The sequence below is a fragment of the Typopeltis vanoorti genome, chromosome 13 (assembly GCF_054136105.1).
Source record: "Typopeltis vanoorti isolate ZY-2024b chromosome 13, IOZ_Tvanoo_1.0, whole genome shotgun sequence".
Lineage (NCBI taxonomy): Eukaryota > Metazoa > Arthropoda > Arachnida > Uropygi > Thelyphonidae > Typopeltis > Typopeltis vanoorti.
The window spans coordinates 57,854,151-57,878,674 of NC_143561.1; the positions used below are offsets into that span (position 1 = coordinate 57,854,151).

The 24,524-nt window shown below is 33.5% G+C and overlaps 1 protein-coding gene across 4 annotated transcripts in view; it reads right to left on the reverse strand.

Moving 5' to 3' along the window:
• The window catches only part of LOC150100187 (heterogeneous nuclear ribonucleoprotein A1-like), a 203,991-nt gene that overhangs the window by 93,923 nt on the left and 85,544 nt on the right, over window positions 1-24,524 (reverse strand). For 3 of the 4 annotated variants that reach the window (XM_090403029.1, XM_090403028.1, XM_090403030.1), the window contains 2 exons: window positions 21,892-21,965; window positions 19,685-20,933 (listed from right to left, as the gene is read on the reverse strand). In XM_090403029.1, coding sequence (XP_090259155.1) covers window positions 21,913-21,965 — 53 coding nt within the window. In that variant the 3' untranslated portion in view covers window positions 19,685-20,933; window positions 21,892-21,912. Of the gene's footprint in view, window positions 1-19,684; window positions 20,934-21,891; window positions 21,966-24,524 lie in introns of those variants that run through there. The other variant, XR_016549263.1, reaches the window with a different exon arrangement.

Here is a 24,524-nt window from a genome sequence, read left to right on the forward strand (position 1 = left end):
CCATAAGTGCACTGCTATTATATATATATATATATATATATACACACACACACACACACACTAGGGGGCTCTGCCTCCCTGACACCCCCCCACCCCCTAAAAGCACAAGAGTTCATAGATAGACGAAGAAAAACAAAAAAAAGTTAATAGAATTAACTCAAAAATTGAGGATGAAATTTCAAACCACAAACAAGTGGTAAGAATTCTGCAATAAACTAGATCCAAGAAAAGACTCAACACTGGAATATTAGGTTATATTTAGAGGATCAGCCTTAATTTTTTTCTTTTGACTTTTTTTAAAAATTTAAAAAAAATATCAAACTTGTATTTACAAAATATTTTACTGAATTAACATTAATCAATCAGAAAGTAATTTTTAAACCCAACCATATAGATAGATGAGAAATCGTGTGAACAAGGATTTCTTACCATCTTAACAGCTTGCCTTAACATCAGCAGAAGACCAGAACACATTGCAAAACACCATTTTTATGATTCTATTGGAACATTTTCCATACATATTAAGCTTCAAATGGCATTTGGTCCTGCTATGCCAATCAGAGCCAGAATAACGTTTTGTTCAATTTGCAAATACAAGGCCAAATTTCCAGGGAGTTCTTTTGATATACAGTGGAAAAGGGAATGAAGACATTTCAATCCTTGTGAAGGGATGGGAGAGCCACTGATGTATAGGACTTGATATATGACATATCACAAGTTAGAGGGAGTTAACAGCAGCTGCAGCATACCTCTTTTTAATATAAGTATCAGATTGAGCCTAGTTACAACAGTGGAAAGAAAGGAAAATGTTCCACTTCATAAGGCTTCAAATTACAAGCCGATGTGAATCTGGACTAGATAGAGGTCAGTGAGTAACAAGATTCAGAATGGGGTTGACAACAGCAGCATTCTGTTTGATGGACAGCATAGATTAGCTACAGAAAGATCATGTTTTAACAATTTACTTATTCCAAGATAACAACAAATGCAATGGGCAGGGTACAAAAGTGGTATATTTATGAGATTTTGCAAATGCCTTTGATAGATTGCCACACAGCAACTAATAATTAAACTGAAATGGATGGGGATTGGATAGCAGACTAGTGCACTGAATTGGAGATTGTGGGAAAGATTATCCTAAGACCCCCATCTAGGAGGTCCCTGTCATACACACAGCTCATCATACCTTGCCTTATACACATTGAAATTCACTGCTGATACCACACTCTTAGGCAATGCATTCTAATCATTCACAAATCTCCATGCAAAAAACCTGGTTTCTCACACTCTCCTTATAGTTTCCAGGAATGACCTCTTGTTCTTTCCCAATCTCTCAACATTTTATGAAAACCTTTTTCAATGTTAATCTCATAGCAACCCCTTACCAACTTGTAAGCCTATTATCTCTCTCTTCCACTAGATCAGTTTCCCAAATTGTGTTCCGAGGAAAGTGAGTAAGTGTTCCGTAATGTCAGTGACCAAACATGGAAGTAATTCGGGAAAGGGAATACCGCTGTTTATGACCGGTCATAAAAATTGCCTGCAAGCTGATTACAACAATGGGTGGCATATCCTCTATTCTCAAAACTGAACGAAATAACATGTGTTGCAAATGTTAGTGACCAATCAGCAAGGAAGTAAAGAAAATTTTTCCAATGAAATTCAAGATCAAGATAGTCTGTATCCGGTTCTCAAATTTAGTAATACTGAAAATGCTTGTTTCGAAACCGGAGTGCCATGATTTTTTAAAAGTAATAGGCCTACAGATTTAAATTTTAATATGAATAAAAGACAAGGGACTTTGTTTAATTTTGGTGTTAAGAAATCTCTTATTGAAGGTGTTTGTGATTCATCCAGCTCCAGCCTACAAAGCGATCTCCAAGATGTACAAAATGAGGGGAAAACTACCACCACACAGAAAGTCTGCAAATCACTCATAAGTACTTATATTATAAATTTTCGGTGATCAGAATGGGATATGTCAATGAAATTCAGCACAATATTTAATGATGTTGGCCTAAGGAAACTACAATATGTATGCTACATGCTACAAGATTTCATTGGTCCAGTGATTGATAACTGATTTAAATGTAATTTTATATTTATCAACATGTCACACCATATACTTAAGTGTACTAATAGTCTTTATGATTATGCCATAATTATTAATACTTTACAAAATAACCAAGGTATTCCGTGAAAATTTCAAGATTTGCAAAATGTTCCGTCGCAGGAAAAATCTGCACTAGACTGTAAATTCATCTTCAACTTTTGTTCATATTCAACATTCTATCAGGAACTTGAATGAGGAATATCTCTAAAAGGAAAAGCCAGTAGCAGTGTGCCCCAAGGTTCTTCTGTGTTTTGGGAATATTACTATTTCACGCATTCAGTGCCACTGATGCTAAATATAAAGCATCAAACCAGTATTTGTGTATGTGCCAATGCCACTTCTAAGCATTGTAATACTTGTGTTCCTATGTTGCATAAATTTGGCCTGGCAGTCAAACTGCGTGAATATGTAGGCCAAGGTCATTCTGAATGGCCTCAAAACATTGTCATATGAGTGACAGCGAACATGTTAACTTGTATGCTAATGAGAAAAGTTTGAATGGGAGGTCCCACTCTATGATATGCAGATATCATAGAGTGAGACCTCCCATTTTGGCAAAATAAGAAATTTTGCCAAAATTGTGAGCAAGGCACAGCAGATTATGGCAATAATGCAGAAGACAAGACTTTAGAAGTAAGGATGTTATCATTCCATTGCATAAGAATGATCAGAGCACAAATGGATTTACTGTGCACATTTGGTCTGCAGGCTTTCAAAAATAAAGATATTGTAAAGGGTCCAGCAGCAATTGACAAAGGCAGTATTAAGTATGAATACAGATTGAGGAAACACAATTAGCAGTGTAATGGATAGAAAAAGGTTGAGGAGGTTATGAACTAGACAAAAGTTGATAGGGGTTAATACTAGATAACATGGATGAGATTTTCATAGAATGGGTGTCAGGGAGAGCACAAGAAATTATCTCTAAATCTAAAAGCTGTATGTATGGGGCAGGATTTTTGTGTCAATAGTGGTACACTGTTTCTGCACTCATTGCTAGAGAGCAGTGAATACATTTAAGACATAGTATGAGTTGTGTGTGTGTATGGGGAGTAAGACCTAAAATGAGTCCACAGAGGTCTGATAATAATAAATCAAAGAATCCCATTTGCAGTTTTGGCTCGTGGTCAAGATTTGTGCGATTTTATAGTTCCCAGAACCTACAAATTCTGATGCGACTATTTTAACAAATATATACAGGGTGTTCGGGATAAATTTGACAGTTTCGTAAGGAAAAAGAAAATCTTCTTTGTATCTATTAAATTTAATGAATTGACAAAAAAACATTACAGGCAGAGTTAATTACAATACTATCAACAAGATTTACTCAAAATAACCACCATTAGCATCGATCACAGCTTCAATTCTGCTTCGGAACCTCGAACAAGCTGATGCTACAGTCTCCCTGGGAAGGGCAGCAAAAACCGTTTTAATTTTATCCATTAACTGGGCTTTTGTATTACTGGAAGTGCGATTGGTGTCTTTTTCAACTGCGCCCCATACAAAATAATCCATGGGGTTAAGGTCTGGGGAGTTTGGAGGCCAAACATTTGGACTGGTGAAGTCGTAGAAATTTTCAGACAACCATTTTTGACTTTTCCCAGAGGTGTGGCAAGGGGCCGAATCCTGCTGCCATACATACGGCCTACCATTGGCTACCCTTGTTATCCAGGGCTTGACTACAGTTAGCAACTCCACGAACAAAGCCCGAATTCCAATGCCAGGGTTCTTCAACACCTGTTCCTGCAGATTTGCGAGGAATTCTGCTGTACGAACGCAATCAGATCGTCTGCTAGGGATCTTTCTTCTTGCTACATCCTCGTAGTCACCATTGCAAGTCTCTAGTTCATGCCTGATTGTTTTTACTGTATTCAGGGAGCATTGGGCAGCAGTCGTAATATCCTTATTTTGATGGCGGGCACGAATCATCATGATACAAGTTATTCTCTTCCATGATTCAGGTGGGTTCCAGCTATCCATCCTTTCTGACATCTTGTATATGAATGAAGAAGGGTCCAAACTTTTAAATGAAGAGAAGTGTGTGTTAATACATGTAACTTACGGAAAAATATAATTAATTATAAATATGTCAAATTTATCCCGAACACCCTGTATATGACATTTAATTGGCTAATCATTTTCTCAGTAGTTCTGCTTGAGAATTTATATAAAATAAAAGGAAAATACTTCTCTCCTTAGGTCAAAGTAACTATAAATTGAGCCCACTGAGTAGTACAAATGGCAGTCAGTCTGTACTCAGGACTTTTTAACATAAGGGGAATTTAAATCTCGACTACCATAAGAACTGAAACGTCACCAGTGAATTAGCTAAATCTTTTGCATTGCGACTTTTTAAGATTATTTAGCTACTGTATTATATACAAGCAATAGTATACCCACCAGTGTTATTGCTTTTGTTTTGTTTTAAATGGCTAAAGCAAAGAAGTCAACATAACATCTCTTTGGGAGTAGGCAAACATCACTGCTGCAATTGATGACATTAGCCATACTCAGCTAATTGAGACATTTGCAAACATGGAGCACCGAGTTGCCACGTGCATGCAGAAAGGAGGCGGCCACTTCAGCAATTGTTTGATGCGGTACGCTGGACATCTCCCAAGGTATATACTACCACAATTACGTTTGCCTCTCTTATGTTTGTAATAAATGGTAACACGGGGCCTCCTATCCTATGAGTGAAACACTTTGTACTATTCAGTACAACAAATGTTAACAAAAATCAGGACTTTCTACAACTATTATATGAACATGCAATAATAACAAAATCTGACAAAGTAGCTCTTGAGGGCAAATCTGCCTATCTGATATTTTTTGATAAAAGTTACCAACATTCCCTTACAGCATCCAAGTATCCATCAGCATTGCAGGAACTACAATCTATAACAGCAAAAATGTGGCTGTGCCTTCAGATGGAAAAGTTTGAATATTAACTTGGATATTTAATACACAAACAAATTCAGGTGAAATAAAACTGCAAGACCATGGAATATTTTGTTTGAAATAGAAATTAAAAAGTGAAAATTATCCCCCCCCCTCACCACCACAAGTTCTGTTACAAGGAACATATAGCATTTATTCAGTCCGAGTTTAATTAGTGTATCTGGAGCAATAAGAACACAAGCAGTCAATATAACCTGAGAAAAGCAGTTAATACATGGACTTCTAATTTTAATGCAAGTATTAGTTTTTGCATGGGGAATACACACCAAACTAAGCTAAGGCTGTGAAGGGAATTATTCCTCTTCACTCAAGTTCCAGTGTACGTGGGACTGATCTGTTGATTGACAATAACAGAACTGCAAATAATGAAAACATGTCATAATTTAGATAAACTTACTTCCCCAATTTCATTTGTCAATATATATATATATATCAGACAGAAACAATCTTGCTGATACCATGGTAAATGTCCATGCTAATACAACCCTCAAAGGCAACAGTAATCATTTAATGGTTTCAGCAGCAGATTATTACAGTGTTTTGCAGGCCTCTATGGAGAGAGGACAAACTAGGAATGTTTTTTTTTTTTTTTTTTGGATTATTCCACAAGTCAAAATAAGAAACCATTTTTATCAATTTCCACAAGTTTTATGATTATCTTTTGTTTCGCATCATTGGATAATTAAGTGAATAAAGTGAAAAAGTGGAGAATAGGTAAATAGCAGTCAACATACATCATGGAAAGCAAGCATTTTGCTATGATGCTTGATGGTTCATGGATTACTGTATACTATACTACTTGGAACATATGTAGTTAGGTTTGATCTTCACTAATTCATCATGACAGACAAAGTTACAGTATATAGCAGTCCACAAACCAGCAAATAGCATAGCAAATGTGCACTTTTCATTGTTATTCATGTTCAAATATTTCCATTATATATGTTAACTGTTATTACTTGTTCTATATTTTTTTAAATTTATTCATTTAATTGTTCCAATGATGTGAAACAAAAGATTATCATGAAACTAGTCAAAAAATCTACTAGTTTCTTATTTTAACTCTTTAATTGTGGTATAATACAAACATCATTTCTAGCATTTGTATTTTATGTTTTCTAAATTAACATTTTTCACTATATGCGTGTGTTGAAACAAAAAACAATCTACTCAGAAACTTCTCAGTATTCACATGAGTGCAATGATATCAGCAGGGATTTACAGTATAGTAAATTCAGACAGAGCAATGCTTCACTGCTACCAACTGACAGTAGAACTACTAACATTGCAGTCACCCAGAAGTAGGCCTTAACAATTACATTTATTAAAAGAATGTGCAATTACAACTGTTATAGTTTATTGTATAGAATGAAAAAGTTATACCTAACCTTCAAGCACAGATGATCTAGAACAACGTCAGTAGCTTTGGTCGAGTATTGAGTGATGTATACATTTCCAACCTTATCAGAAAATGGTTCTTGTAAAGGTATTTAACAATTCTTACTTTCAGAATTTGATGTCACAAATTATTGGCACTACGTACTGAACATACAATTTTAATAACATTACGTCAACATTCTTGAGCTTTCAATTGTTAGGCTAATAAAAATTCTAGCCATACTAGATGAGATAAGCTAATATCCCTACTGTTGTATGGAGAATTTATTTGTATATTATAAGTTTTATACAGTACTTAAAATATGCAAGTAAATTCTCCACACAATAGTAGGGCAAAAAGACTTATTAAGAATTAAAGAAGAAACTTTAAAATATAAACTGGAATTTGGTGTCTCATGGATTTTGCTGTCCAAGCAACAATTTCATCTAATCCCCCCCCCCCCCACACACACACAAAAAGAAAAAACTACCATTAAGTCTGCTGTAATTTAGTAATTGAATGATACTGATAAAATAAAAGTTTTATTGTCTTAGGAAAGATTACCAGTAAAGGAAAGGAAGAAATGGAGACTAGCTTTGTAAGATATGAGACAACATACTCATTTCAGCTAGTATAACCATATCCTACCCTATCTTCTCTTGCATACATTGGACCCAAGCATATATATATATATATATATATATAAAATACAGATAAGTTTATAGCATATAAATTTATGTTTAAGGTTAGATAATGCAGTTCTGTTCTAGAGCCCAGATTTAAGTCACTTGAGATGTTTATAATCAGATAATCCTGTCAACTTCATATGAGATTAAATAATTCAAATTCAGGGTTTCTGCACACAAAAGAATCACTGATATGGACTTCACCATAGAGTTGCCAGCTATTCTCAAACTATGCTAACCTGTAATTTTTCTTAAAAATACATCATAATATTGAATGCAATAAAGCTCACTCCTTCATATACAATTTCAACAATTCCCAACAGTTCTAACAGGAGCATCTCTACATTCCTTAAATTCTTGATTCTGTTTAGAAGACAGAGCAATTAAGTTAATCATTAAACCACTCGATCCATTGTCACAAAATTTCTGCTTCTGGTGTGTGTGTGTGTGCAATGCAAACAGCATATAATCATATATAGCATCCAACAGGATGACATTCACCATTTTGTTATTTTTACTATTTCTGATGAAATGAACAAACTAATGGCCTTGATGGATTCAGACAAGTTTAAAAAAAAATTAAATTTTCTTCCTTCACATAACATTTTCCTATTCTTCTCAGGCTATCTTTTACAATGGTACCAAAGCAAAATAAGTTCAACTAACTTTCTCTTATTGAACTATCATTATATATATACACACACACACAACTAATTTTCTTTTTACACGATTTCAAAAACAAAAGCAATTCGATTTTTACACAGTATATTTTGATTTAACCGGTTCTAATGGCACTTATTTTTAAAATTTGTTTGAATTCAGTTTTGTTAAAAAGGGCATTTCAATTATAATTAACATTGCTTAGAACAGTACATATGTACTTAAACTTGAATTTTGGGCAACCACCTCGATGTTTTAAATATCGGGGATTACTCTATGCAACAGAATGTAGACAATTGTGGCGACAAAGAACAATCTATTTTTGTAATTACAATTCCCCAAAGTTTTCTATTCACTTGTCATTGGTTCCTGGTCGGCCTTTATAAAGCTGCTTGGAAATGGTACAGTTCAGTAAGAAATATCAATTAGCACTTGAAGACTGCTCTCTACCATAACAAAACATTCATTAATCTAACATTAAGATAAGTATGCTATGATTGACATCTTTATTTGGCTGCAACCTTCACAATAAAGGTCGGTTTATAATATAAACCGACCTTTATTGGGAAACATATTCAACAGAATTTTGTACCGCATCCTTCACAATATCAAAAGTATAATGCAATTTAATGGCTTAACTCATTACTCCATGCAGTTCTAACATTGAACATAGAGTTCCTATATTACTGGCAACTCAAAACAAATTTCAAGAATTCTGAAAAAAATATAACCTTGTGCATATCGTATTTCACATTAGTAAATTGTCCACCTTATGACTATCCACGAAGAAAAAATGTTCACTGCTGTAAATGGAAAAAAAACCACATGGGTATTTAAAGAATACTCTGAATGTTGTCTTTTTGAACAAAAGACATGTGAGAATAGACTTCAGAATTTTGATATTAATTAGCAATACCTGGATACAATATCATATCCCACTTCCTACACTGGCTAACTTCCAACAATACATTTTCATGTTAAATAAACATCCACAACATACGAAAAAATAACCAAGCCAACTAATGACAAAATCCACAGAGGTTTAAGGTATTACTGACATTTTATGAAAATATTGCATTTCCATAAATCATAACCAAACTTACTGCCAGTTACATATCTTTATATAGACTGTTATATAAAAGAAAATTATCCAAAGGTAACCTTTTTTTTTGGCATAGAATCCAAAACTGCTTTTCAGCAGAAATTTGTGATATTGAAAATATCAATCTCTACATTTGAATCAAATAAGACTAAAGATATTTCTTTAAAATTTGTGTAATGCGACATTCATTTAGTTAGGTGTTGGCAAAGTGTTTCTCACATTTATCTCCCACCCACAGGACTTCTCATTACTGTTTGTGTGCCGCTTCTGTGTTGGGCAGCAGGTCACTGACACAAATGTTAGTTGCAGTGCTACTTGCAATTCTTTCAGTAGAATTTTATTTGAAGTAAGCATTTATGATCTGTCTTAATGACATTGAAAATTTCAAGTGCAATCGAACAAACACTTATTTCATGTAATTGAAAATTTGGACAAATATTAGGATAATTTCTATGGGAGGGGACGTGTTCATTAGACAGTGCTGTTTTTATCCCAGTTATTTCTAATTTCACTGTTTGCTGACAAATATATTACAGACTGTAAATGTTTCTGTACCTTATTCAGTGATACAATAAAACTACTTGTTTTTCTTGTCTGCAATATAGTGGGGGAAGGCATGTTGTTCACTATATAGGGACAGCTGTTTCTAGTCTTCAGACAGTATACATGTAGGGAGTGAATCTATTCCTAACTGAAAATGAATCCTATGATCTAGTACCGCTTTAGGAGTATAGTATAGAAGATGAGCTACATTAAACTACTTGATGCAGAAAATCCATCCGCAGTGTACTCTGCATTTCTAACTGATGACCTAATGAAATTTATGGTAAGAGAAACTAATAGACATGCAGATCAGTGCTTATCTACAACTCAGGACTGTGAAACTTCAGGTAGACATGTGAATTCCAAGAATTACACTTATGAACAAAACAGTTTGTATATATTATGCTACTATGGAAAAAAAAAACTATCGCTACTAAATAAAATTATCAGAAAATAAACCCACATGAATCACCTGATCAGCATTATTAGATCATCGGATAATGCCCCTTCATATAGTTTATTTACTATTAAATTATTTCAAGAAATTATAACATATACTAAATATCAATTAAAAGAAAACTTGAATAAATTTCTATATTTCGGCAATGTTACATTGCCATCTTAATGGGAACATAAAACTATGATAAGTGCACACTAGCAACGAGTAAATGAGGCAGAAGAGAGTAACTATAGTTGTTTCTAGAGTCCTAAAGATGTCCACTAGTGGGCTAAATTGGGTTGTCTTGGCTGATGTTCTCATGATACAAGCTTCCCAAATTTGGGGTAGTCTCATGCACCCAAATGTTGAGGTTTGGGAAGTTTTTTTTTTAGAGCTGAGGTTGATTCCATGAACAATCTTTTGTATTTATATTTGCTGCAGTGTAGTAAAGTGGCTTTCATCCATCATTTTCTGTGGCAGGTATCCAGAGCATAGTGCACAAGCCCAGAATGGCTATATATATATATTGGTGAAACTGGATGTAGTCTGTGTGTTCGGATATCAGTTGTCCTGCCTGTTTGGACAAGTAGGACAGCTTACAGCTGCAATGGACTTGATATACTCCAGGCAGGTCTTTGGTGGAGCAGCCAATTTTTAATATGGTTTGTATCAGGTCATATTTCTTTAGGATTTTCGTTAACTTTTCAGAGGTGCCCCGGACGTAAGGAATGGTGATAGATTTAGTATAATCTTTCTTGTGAGGGGGTTTGTGGTTAACTGGTTTTAATATTTTCTGGATTTTTGGGGGATTGTAATAGGCATTGGCTAAGAACATAGTTTAGTTCAGAGATTAGGGCAATGCCATCTGAACAGATTAATTTTGCCCTGTTATATAGCATTTATAACCACATATCATTGTGTGAGAGGGGGAGAATTGCTGGTGAACGCATCTGCCTGTATGGGTTGGTTTTCTGTAAACAGAGAAAGCCAAAGGATCCACCAGCCTGTCTAAGAAAGGAAGATTGTTTTTTTTTTTTTTTTTTTTTTTCCCAAGGTGAACTGGATTCTGGGGTGCTGGTTGTTCAAATGTATTAAGAAGATGTGAAGTGTAGCTAGCCATGTTGCCAAATTTGGCCACTTCCCTTAGACCTACATACAGTATACTAGGTCACTTGCAGCTGCAAACTGTCCTACTATGGCCAAGCAGGCAGGACAGCTAAAATCAGGATATCCAAACACAAAGACTACATCCAGTTTCACCAATATAGTCATTCTGGGCTTGCGCACCATGCTCTGGATATCCACGACAGAATAAAGCCACTTTACTACACTGCAGCAAATATAAATACAAAAGATTGTTCATGGAATCAACCTCAGCTCTAAAAAACTTCCCAAACCTTGACAAATTTGGGTGCATGAGACTGTCCCAAATTTGGGAAACTTGTATCATGAGAACATCAGCCCAACAGCCAAGACAACCCAATTTAGCCCACTAGAGGACACCTTTAGAACTCAAGCAACAACAATAGTTATTCTCTTCAGCCTAATTTGCACATTGTTAGTGCCTGAGTGCACTTATCATAGTTTTATATTCTCATGAAGATGGCAATGTAACATTGCCGAAATATAGGAATTTTTTTTATTTTATTTTATTCATGCTTATTCTTTTGATTCCTTATACTATTCTTTACATCTTTTAGTAATCAAGTATAGTAACTAATAATCAAATATATCATTCTCTTTGATTACTAATGTTAATATATTCTGAAAGGAACATTCCTTTTCGCCCCATTCCAGTGTCGGATTAATTACAATTGAAAAAAAACCTGCATTTCACAACACAAAGGAACTAAAACTATGGTACCGCTCGCTTAGGTTTCTGGCAAGAGAGCTGATTGCCTAGACGTCAATGGTGTTATGGCATTACAACACCAAGCAAAACTAAACTGGAAAAGAAATTTTTGCTATATTTTCTTAACCAATAGTTACAGCTTCACCCTCAACACATCACTTCATATTTCATATATCTGAAAAGATAGCCAAAGTACCAATCAAAATAACTTTCATACCACACTCAAACCAGCAACTTTGATCTGCTCTCCTAAGAACATACTATCATCTAGCATATCCTGAATTTTTAACAAGTATTAATCTGCCAAAAATTAGGAGAACTGTCCTCTCAAGATCAATTCCTACTCAACTGTAATACTTCTCTCATGCAACATCAGAGTAGCAAATTAGGACTTTAAACGTGTTGTGCTGCTCTGAAGCCACTGGTTTAAAATCCAACAAAATACTCGCCAGTTATAATACCATACTACTGGTATCCCAGTTTTATTACTGGGATACCAGTAATAAAACTATAGACCAATCCTAATTTACAAACAATGCATTCTTGGAAATGTTTGTATGCTGAATTTTATTTGTAAGATAACTAATCTTAATATAAAGATGTAAAAATGCAAATTTGCTTTAATATTAGATTAATCAAACATGTCCATTTCAGTTCCTTCACTAGATTCTTTTGATTCTAAAGTCCAAATCGAGCCTTGGTAATGAACTCGTCACTTCCAAATCCTGTCTGTCCAGAACTTTACTTCTAATTTGAACATTTCAGTATGTTGGTGCTATCTTGACTAATGATATATATCCTTTTTTTTTTCTTAGTTTTCCTCCTGGTCTTTTATAAAGAATTTATTATTAATAGTTTTCTTCAGAATACTGTCATCTTCTATATAAAAATTACATCTTGCTACTGTAATTTTTTAAACTTGATTATACTATATATTGTAAGTTTTTGTAGAGTTGATATAATGCATGGTCATATCTGATATCATTCACTGGGCCAAATATTTTTCTATGCATTTTCCTTTTTTTAAAAGCTGAAATTAACTTCTGTACTATCAATGTAAATATCCATATTTCACATTCATGTTCTTATAAGCCCTTTTTGTAACAATTTTTGGTTAGAGCTACCCCTCCCCTTCCATCACGCTCTCTCTGTCGAGGGCATCACAATGCCAACATTTCCCAACTACCTCCACTATATCAACCTTTCATTTTATATTTGGTCATTACATTCATAGGTAACTAAGTATAGTACATAGTACAGGTTATATATAACTCTTGGTACACGACCAATACAAAGCCCTTTTTTCATCTTAAGAAAAAATTACGTATTTTTACAACTTTCCATTCTGATGCTGAATCAAAAAAAATTTTTAAAGGCATTCCATTTCATACACAATACATCCTTTTTATTAAAAAATGAATAGAGCTTAGACTATGAGTGTTTCATGTTTTGTTAAAACTGCTGCAACTGTTAAGACAGCTGTATAAGGTATTTATAAGAATGACTGCTTGAAGCAAGAGATCTACATTTTCCAATTACTCATTTATGCCTAGTTTATTTTCTGTTGATATGAATCAAATTTTTTACCTGTTTTGAATGTTTCAAAAATTGTAAAAAATTACTATTAACATAGTCGGTCTTGGTTTGTTTTCCATATTTCACGGGTAATAAAAAATAGATCAGCATATTTACATATACCCTTCTGTTCCTGACATATAGTCTCAGGATGTGTACAGGATCTTATGATGGTACATGAAATGTTACATCATTACTAACTTCCTATCAATTTTCCTCCAGATTAGACTCACATGTCAACATTCTCCAATATCATATTTTGGTCTTCTATGGCACTTTTTACTGTATCAATCCATCTACATCTTGGTCTTTTCCCTGTCAACTTGACAGAGAACACTTGTTTTGCTAATCTTTCTGCTTCCATTTATGTGGGAGTATACCACCTGAGATTAGCTCTGCCCAAACATTCCTGGATGCTACCGATGTTAAGTTCTTTCCTAATATCCTCGTTTATAACATGATCCTGCCACTGATGGCATCTGTTAAGTCCCCTATCTTTTTCAGGATTCTTGTATCTGTGGTCTCCAGTCTTTGATTAAGAGTTTTATTTCTGACCCAGCTCTGAGATTCATAAGTTAAAATTGGTTTGAACATTGTCTTGTATACAGCTAATCTCTCTCTCTTGTCCATATAAATTTATTTACTTGACTTCCTACAATACCAGCTTGGTTAATTCTGCTGTATTTTCAAATTTAATTTGCCATTTTCACTAAAAATCGTGCCCAAATAGCTGAATATTTTACTTTGTTCTATAGGTTTTCTATTCAGGATGCAGTTGACGTTTTCAATGTTTCTGCCTATTTTCATATCGTCTGTCTTTTAAATGCTGAATTTCATACCAGATTACCTGTTTTTTTTATTACTCTTGAAACACATACTTATTAACATGCAGATGTTCAATTGAAGAATATTCGATATAACATAGAAAGGGTAAGGCCAGAGTAAACGTTTTCCACTGAGCATCATACAATATTGGAACTTCAAGCAATGGCAAATGTTCATAAACACAGGATTCTGCATTTGTAAAATGAATTGGGATCGCAATTTATTAACCTGTGTTTAAAATGTTAATTGTTTGTATCCTGAAAGTTCATAAGGAGAAGTACACTTGTATACAGTCAAACTTTTCCCATCCAAAAATAAAAGACATTTTTTCCTTTGTTTCACACGGATATCAAAGTTATGATTTATCTAACAAACGTAAAATTATTGCCTAGCTAAATCATATCTCACACTAAAACATCCACTGTAAATAAATCAAATAAAGAGAAATAAAACATTAAATTTTCCTTTCAAATGTAAAATAAGTATATATAGACATACATTAGGTGGGTTGTTTGTAATCTTTTCCATTAAAATTGTCAATTGAAGTAGTGTCTGAAATCAATATAATTTCCATAAATTTGTGTTTCAGATTGTGCTATAAAAGAAACGTGAAAATAATACTTTCATCATTACATAAAGAACAGCTTTCAATTATTATTCTTAATAGCCAAAGAGTATTTATTTGGGTTAAGTAACTTTCCACATTTTGTATTGGAGACGAGAAAATGTTTCTTTTCTTATATCAGTTGAATTATGCTAGCATTCAGTAAATTTAAAATAACTTTTCATTAATTGTATCAAATTTACAGGTATCCGTCGATTAACATGATTAATTAATCCCTCGATGTTACTGAGTATATCAAATCTAATAATCAATGGTAAAAATTACAATTCATTCATGATCGATTACTGTCTTAATAATTCATTTTATATGGTACTTTTAGGAAAGATAAAAATTGAATGCAAAGTAAATGTTTAATAAATACTTGTATCTACAATTTTTTATCAAAAGAAATTTGAATAATTTTAGTTTTTTTTTTCTTATCAGCATAAATTCTAAGATAACAAGCAAAATGACTCTCCAGACCCCGGCAAACAAGCAATAAATTATTAACTATAGTAAGAAAAGAAAAAACACTGCAAATATAATACATGATGGTACAAATTAAGTGGATATTGAATCCAACATTATTTCATAGCCGAATATAGAAACTATAAGAGTTTCGGCAGATGCAAGCATAAGCAACCTTATGGGGAACTCGTAGTAAAGGTGGAGTAAGCTCCAGATCACTTTCCTTACAATCTAGAAATTATTGAACAAGGAATAAAAAAAAAATTAAACCATACCATACTGACATTGGAGGTCGCGGTATCTCTCAGATACAATTTACTGTCAAATATCACAAACCCCTTTACAAAACATGTGTTAAACTAAACTGACAGCAAAAAACAGTGCAGAATGTCACTCGTAACATATGAACGCACAACTACCCATGACCTCCAAGCTATACACTAAATTTGTGTAAGAATATTTATATTAAACATTTTGCATGTATCTGTCAGATCAGCTGTGAGATCCACAGAGTTAAAGTCACGTTAATTAAAACTCTTGCCACAATTAATTTCGTCGCGTTAAGCAAGGGATACCTGTATTATGAATTTCTGATTCCACATTATTCTAGAAGAATAATGAACAATTTGGTGGCAAACCAAACTGTTTATTAATTTTAGTTTTTTTATTTCTATTCTCTCACTGCCATGCATTTTACAAATGAACTAAATATAGAATTAGGAATATGATATTGGTTCACCATCTTTACCATTTATTACACACTGCTGTATTATCTTTGAAATGATACTTGAGACAGTGACAAAAATTACTTTTGGAACACAATAAATAGTAAACAGTTACTTAAGAGATACCATTCAAAAATAGTGTCCACATATCCACACATTTTATTGCTAGTTTTTTCCAGACCCCACCCCCTGAATTTTTAATATGGATGGCAAAATTCAAGGGGTGTTTGTTTGAAATCTGACTCCCAATGATTGAAAAGTTTGCATATTTTCACTCATTTATCTATTTTCAGAAATTCTTTCTATTTAGTTTTTCAATTACATGGGTAACATATTTTAAGGGAGAAGCCCCTTAAAATAAGAATAGTGAATTATAATTGATAGCAAAATTTTCACCTATTTTACAAGAGAGAATTTCTGTCACAGATAGGATAACTTAGCTTCAGATAAAAGGCCACAATCTATGCACAATTTTGAGCTCAAGACAATGCATTTCCAAACCTTCGAGGCTACCTTTATGTTGTTTAAAGGTATACTATATTATGCACGACTAACCTTATCTGGGGTTGCTCATATTGAAGCATTACTATGATGAGCAGTTCAAATGAAAGGAGCTTCTCAATGTCCATTCAACAAGTATCTCCACTTTACATATTTTTGTCAAATTAAAACAACAACAACAAAAAAAGGATCTAAGCATTTTGGCAACCCCATCACTTATCCTACCCTTAACTTGTTCATGTGCAGCATACTGCAATAGCTGTGCATCAGATGGACTCATTTTCATAAGTTTTTTAATATTTATTAAATGTCAGCTTCATTTTTTTGTAAGTGGAATGTGTAAAACAGAAAATAAAGTAGTTATTGTAATTCAAGTTATTACAAAAACAAGCTTTTTTAAAAATATGCACTATAGAAATCTGTTATTGTCTGCACTTAGTGAAATACTAGCATGCCTAGCAAAGATCATGATTTTACAATGTATTATGCAAAAAAAGTGATGAGAAAACACTCATTAGAATTAGTAGTTATTTCCCCTACTACTAATTATTAACTATAATAAGATCAAGTAGTCTAAAGCAGCTAATGCCACTTAGTTCTTACAAGAGAATTAAAAAAAATAATAAAAATTAATGAAGTCACTTTAAGAAAGGAGGGATGAAACATGCTCCTTGGAAAGAAAACCTCAAATGTATGGTCTAATTATTATCAATATCAATCCATTCACTGAATTTGCAATGATTTTATGTACTTGTAGTAAACGGTAATGTTGAACTAGGGATACAGTTCCGATTCTTACTTCCCACCAGTTGCTGAAAACACATGTACAAATTAACACCAAAATTACTGCAACTTCCATAAAACAATCCAATCCTTTCATTTATCAAAAATTCAAAATTCTCTTAACATGGCATTTCACATATCCTCTATTAGGCCTCTGCTTTTGCAATGCAGATTTTACACAAACTGCATGGTATTATATTCTGCCTTTTTACTCCTGGGTGGTTATATATATATATATATATATATATATATATATATATATATAGATAAAAAGGGGGGATAGCATCTTTGTTGGAAAAAAGTTGAACTAAAGAAAGTTTTATTTTTTTTCCTTTAATAGGAAAAAAAAAAAAATTTTAATTTTTTCCTGTTGTTACAGAATTGACTATTAAATAAACAACTGCTATATTTTCTGTTGCAATAAAACTTATTTTGCTTTTAATTTTATATGCAGGAAGGGGTGATAAATAAAAACACTCACTTGGGTTTTAATCCAGGCTTCTAAAAGTGTGAATGTCAAAGAATTAAAAACCTGCTCTTCACAGATATGATTTCAATAATAGGTGAATTCAACAATTCATTTAATGCACACTTAGAGAAATACAGAGTAAGTATGAGATAATTTTTCATATCCCAGCCCATGACAGACATAAGATTTGTTTGAGCCTGGTGTGTTAAAATGCACTGATGCTTGTTTTACAAAGAATCTAGATTCAGCCACAAAAATGTGTTACATTCTACCAAAAGGGTATTTGGATTATTCTCCACTTAAGTATAGAGGATCTCTTGCCTTAGCATAAAGGCAAACAAAAATTAAAAATGCCTGTTAAAATTCATTTTTAAGGCCAAAAAAATTCACCAGATTAGAATTTAAAGAACTCATAAAAAAATCATTCACCAAATCTGAACAGAGAAATTTTGCAGGAACAATAGGATATTTTTTGATGTTAAATTCACTCATGAAAATATTGCTCCACAGACCAAATAGGAATTTTTTTCAAGCAAATTTAGGCTTCCAATAAGCAGTGTGATCAAACAATAGATAAAAAAAAAAAAAAAAAAATGTATCTTCAAATTCTGCTTGTCCATCAGGACAGCAATTTCAAAGTATTCAAAGAGTGTCTATGGGTGAGAGGGAATGAACTTAGAACAGCAACCATTTTATATCCAGACTTATATCTTACAATTCTAAGACATTTTGAAGGATTTAGATTAAAATTTAATTTTAATCTAAATAATAATAATTTAATAATAAATTATTAAAAAAATAAAATTTAGATTTTAATCCTTATTAAAAGCAAAATAAATATATGGCCAATAACTAATAGATCACCTATTTCATGAGATAAAAAAAAAACAGCCTGACATACAGTATTTTGTTAACAGCTGGAAATGAATGTAATCCAGGAATAATACTGTCTGCAAAAATGGCTTCCGCTTCCCCTTTCTGAAAGGAGACAACAACAACTAGTAAATATATCATCATCCTCAACAAATCTAAACAATTCTCTATTATTTGTACTGCACTTCCTTCTCTCATCCTTCACATAATAGGAACTATATTTTGGTATGATGTACATACCTCAATTATAAGATAAAGTTCAAAACATAAAAGAAGATCAACATATTAAAACAGGTTGACTGCTTTATTTCTTTTTATTAAGAAAAGAAGGAGCAAGAACAAACTTCGGGAACTTTCATTGATGGAACTGAACCGTTGCAATCAGTTCGAGATAAAAGTTACTACAAACTGAAATTGAAAATGGTATTTGTGGGAGATTGTACATTCACAAAAATACGCCGGGGTGGGGAAGGAATCCTTATTAGAAATGCCCGTACTAATAACTGGGTAGAAAATCCATCTTAAGAGAGAAATGACATGGCACATAAATTTACTTTTATTCCTTATTGTACACTTAACTCAAGGGAATTAACTACCAACTACCAGAGTTATACAATAACATACAATCATATTTATGTTCTAAAATCTGGTATAATGAAAGGACTTCTGTCATATAAGAAGCTGAAAAAAAAAAAGAGAGCAAATGCTCATGGCATAGAATATTTTGATATAGTAACATGCAGAAGTAATAATATATATTCGATCTCATTCATTATACAGGAAGTCCGTGAATAACATTTCTATATGGCTTATAAAGTTATTGTTCATGGTCACTACATATTGTGGTTTCAAAGCTATCCAAAAAACACCAAACTTCTCAGGGCTGAAAAAAAGTTACCTTGTTCTAATATTGGAATGCAATGACTGAGTAAGCAATTATGGCAATTCAGACGAGTGAAATTTAATAGCTCTCTTTGCAGATTAAATAGCATGAAGATATATCCAAATTTTCCCCAAGTTAAGATTTAAAACACTTTTGGATTAATTAGTGGAAAAATTTAAATCCAAAGGTATATATTAAATAAACCCAAGGCTTCTGAGGTACAAATAAATAACAGATAACTAGATAAAACCAGCCAAATTTTTATTATGTAATGAAGCATATGGCATCAAAAGTTGTAAAAGTATTTTACATTTCACATTTGTCAGTCAAATGCCTTAATACAATAACTGTGTATGGCCTTTTCAGCTATGGTTGGAAATCTCAGGGGGTTTTCAAATTTCTTTTCAGTGCAAACAACACACACACAACTAAAATTAGCTACCCACAAAAGTATTTAGTGATTAAGAAACTTATTCAGTATCAAAACAAATGCCCAACTATTTTCTGCATTTTTTTCCCCCTCTCTTCCTGCGTGTTACTTATATACAATAAGATTTTACTGGTACCTCTTTGGACAATGACAGCAACTAACCAGCAATTTTTTTCTAATTTAGAAAAATGCACAGAATTTACAACATAAAGTTTCAACAGACTCATCAATATGAATCCCAAGATGCAGCCATTACTTGTTTAACTTTTGGAAAGAGAATGACATCAGGTAATGTTGACCATATGCTGAAAAAAACAAAACAACAAAACTGTGACATTATTACAAAAATTGTGTCTCATGTACCCTAGTCATATTTATATTAATATTGCAACTGTGCTATGACTTTTCTACGATAACATAATCGCATTTGAAATTCCTATTACATTGAATCTGTCAGAAATGAGAACGTAAATGTAAATGAAAAAATAGTGTTCAAACTCATGTAAACCTATTATAAATGATGTACCTTGACTATGCGGGTGTGAAACAAACCTATATACTATCTAAAATTCGCAGCTGTACTAAAAAATGTTTATTCCTAGTGTTCACTTTTACATGAGACAATACACCTAATGATTCCCGACAATGGGATACGACACGAAATGAACTACATCCTGAACATCACTTATCACAAAGGGGGAGATTTAAAAAAAAAAAAAAAATTTAATGTCTTGAGGAATGTATGCCTGCTCTAACTCCCGTACAATAAACATGAATAACAAGGGAATGCTATGTGCAGGTAATGAAAATAATGGATGCAAATGCTTCTGGCTAAATAATAAACTTCTTTTGAAGGTGATGGCTGCACTAGTTGCCCTAGCTGAATCCTCGCATGAACCTCAAAAATGCCCTGTCCGATCCTGTCCTGTCTCAACCTGGCTGGTCCTGTCCTGTCTCCATATAAATTCTTCCTCTCAGTAACAGCTAGACATCTACTGCAATGGCTACACCTTCCTAAGCTGAGCTGGCTATACCTGACTGCAGGCTGTTGTTTAAAATAACCCTAAATAGAAATGCAAAACATATTAGCTACTTGTATCTGTGATATCTATATTCTAAGTGCCCTATACTGAATAATATCCGGTAAATTATATTCGAGATTCAGAAAAACTGAGGCACCAGTTAACACGAATGTGATACTAAATAACTCAAAGCAAGTATCCATTTAAAGCTAAACTCCGTGAATATTAATTTCCTTCCTTTCAACAACTAATCAATCCTGATTATTATACAAAAATACACTAATTATTCCATACTTATCTATCCAGTAAGAAACGGATGCACAACTAAGATTTTCCCATAGGAAAAAATTAAAAAAAAAAAAGAAAAAAGAATTTAAGTAAAGAAAGAACATTGCCATTGTAGTAGGCGCAATGTAAGTAAAATAAATAGAGGGAAAAAAAAAAAATGCAGCCTATAAAAACGAATCATGAGCTGTCCTAATCAAAATAAGACTGTAAACAGCATTTATTGTGAAATGCTGTAACATAAATCCAATTTTGGTCTAGAACACATGCATACAGATATTAACAAGAAATATCATAATAACAATTATAGGAAAAAAAAAAAAAAAAACATGTTCGGATAACAGCAGACAACTAGCAGCATTGTGTGAACGCATTTCCCTGTTCTGGAACACGCAAAACTGAGACCCCTTAGCTGCTTAACATCGTAAAATCCAAACTAAACATTGTGATGTGGATAAAAAAATACTTTGTTTTGTTTGCATCTAAATTATTTTTTTCTAGGTATCATGTTGAAGAATGCTGTTGTGCATGTCACATGTACGCAGTTTGAAAAAAAAATTTTTTTTTTTTTTTTTTTTTTTTTATTTAGGGGAGAGAGAGAAAGTGCAAACCCAAGGGCACTATTTTGCTGGTTACAACACAGAGGACCGCATTTCTTAATCCATAAATGTGTGCACATAAATACGAACATACATACACACACAGAGAACTTACCCCAAGACAGCAAAATGACTATTATCTTCGATAACCTCCTCCATAACCACCACCTCCTCCACTGCCATAGCCACCTATAAAAACAAATTTCATTTAGGTGAAGAAACACAGATATTTTTATGATAAATTGCCAGTCATATTCAACACACACATGTAAGTCAGTACTATCTGAAACCATTACATGACTAAAACTCAAAGCAATACCTGAAATGTTCCAGAACTAAGGATTACAATATATTCAGAAATAAATGTGAATACAGTAAAGACCACAGCAGTAAACCATTATTAACTTGTCACCTGGTAATTACTGAATTTCTAATTCCTGCATTTGGCTATATTATAAAAAAAAAATTCAATTTATGGCAGTAATATTTTCACACAGATATATGGTGTATGTGAATAAAGAGTTATACGCATGATCCATAGAAGGCAGAACATGGATGATAAACCACAAAACTATTATAAAATATGAAATCCAAAACAACATACACACATATTACAGACCACAATGAAAGTTACAAAGAAATATGTGCAGGTGCAAGCATAATATCACATTAATATGGAATGAATGTTTGGTAAACTGCAAATAACCAGTGATTACTGAATGGTTAATAAAATTAGCAAGTTAGATAAAGTAAAACTGTGCATTGCAACTTACTTCCATGACAGAATGCAAATATCAAGGTATTTCAAACCACATGAGTAATGGCAGAAAGTAGAGAAAAAATAATTTTAAATAGTATGCAAAGTAGCAGATATTTATTCCTGTTTAGTTCTTTGTGAATAAAATGCATAAATTCTGCTGTTAATAGGAATAAATATTAAGGGGAAAGAAGGAAACATGATGCCTCAACATATGTCAAAAGACAGCTGGAGCTGATTACAGAATATATCAACTACCAATCCTATTTAGGATGATGATGCAAGAAACCTTTATAAACACCGTACAACTATGAGCTAGCCAATCTCGTATAAATTGAAATTTTTTAAACTTGGTTATAAAGATAGCAAGAAATTATATTGGTGTTTAATCCTTTATGCAAATGTTAGCAAACAAAGCTTGTGTATAAAGTATTTTCACAACTAGACTACTTGTATATGGAGGACAAGTTCATGTTAATTGCCTTAGTATCCCATAATGCAAAGCACACATCCTTTAGGATGTGTACATCATGAGATGGCCCACTAACCAAACTAGTTTTGATATTTATTGACATCAGCAGAAGTCGGACCTGGAAGAGATATATAAAGGTTGAAGTAACAGAGACCCCTCATAAAACGAAAGACAAACCAATAAGAATTCATGCAATTAACAGTTCACAAGCTTTGCAGATTCAGCTCATTTAAGAATATCATAGTTGCAACTATGATATTCTTAAATGTCTTTACCCGTAGACAACTGTGTACGGGTAGACGAGGGAAAAAAAAAGCAGAATGCCATCATTCATCAGTGATGACATTCAAGGGGGGGAAAAATGAAGGTGATTAAAAAAAAAAATGCTTAGAGAAACAAGGTGGTTATTTGAAGAAATGATACTACAAAATTGGAAAGAAACATTAAATGAGCTGAAACATCAGTGATATGTGCTAGTGGAGTCACTGCAAGTAGAGCTATTAGGCACCAAGAGTTCAAGAACAGAAAGACAAAAGTCGAAGCCCAACTAGCCAAGAGAGATTTATCAGAAGAAAGCTTAAGGCTTAAAAAACCTGCATGATATACACTATCTACCTATAATTGTCTGGACACCCCTGTTATTTGAAGTTGTGTAACATTCTAAGTTTGTTAATAACACAAAAACTGGTGTATGAATAGTAGGAAGCAGTATTTCATCATAACTGTTGAATACAGATGGTATGGCAACATGATGTGAACTCGGTGACTTAGAGGTATCATTGTGGGCTGTCACATTAGTGGCATGTCCATAAGTGCCATTGCCGCTCAACTGAAGCATCCAAAATCAATGGCTGGTGTGATCTAATAGATGCTCTGGCATCACTATTGCAAGAAACATGCAGGGCAGCCACTGACTTGACAGGAGGGTGTTAAAACAGGTGGCACCGCAAAAAACCAGCTACAAGTGGCAGAGACCATCTATGATGAGTTTCAGAGCACCAGTAAATGCATAGTGAGCACTAATACTAATACGAAAAGAACTCCATTTAATGGGTTTCCACACCAGAAGCACGTGAACTGAACAATTGTTCAGTGGAAAACTGTACCCTGGAGAGATGAATCATGGTTCACCTGTTTCCAGTCTGATGGCAGGGAATGGGTGTGGAGGCAGCCTAGTGAATCGTGATCAGCGTGTTGTGCCCACAGTATAGGAGGCACTCAGCTGGTTTGGAGTGGAACCACTGCTCATAGTCTGGGGTTCCATGAAGACATAGATGTTAAACGACTGCCCTGTGCAGAGTCTTGACCTCAATCCCCATCCAACGAACTGGAGCAGCACGTCCTCAATATGTTGCTGAACTCAGTGCTGCTTTGATGGAGGAATGGAGACAAATTATACCTGTCTGCTGCATATTGGTAGAAAACCTCCCTCGAAGGGTGCAGGAGGTGAAAATACCATATTAGGGTTCACTACTGGTATCATTGTAAATTGCTAGTGTCTGGACAATTATTGGTAGAT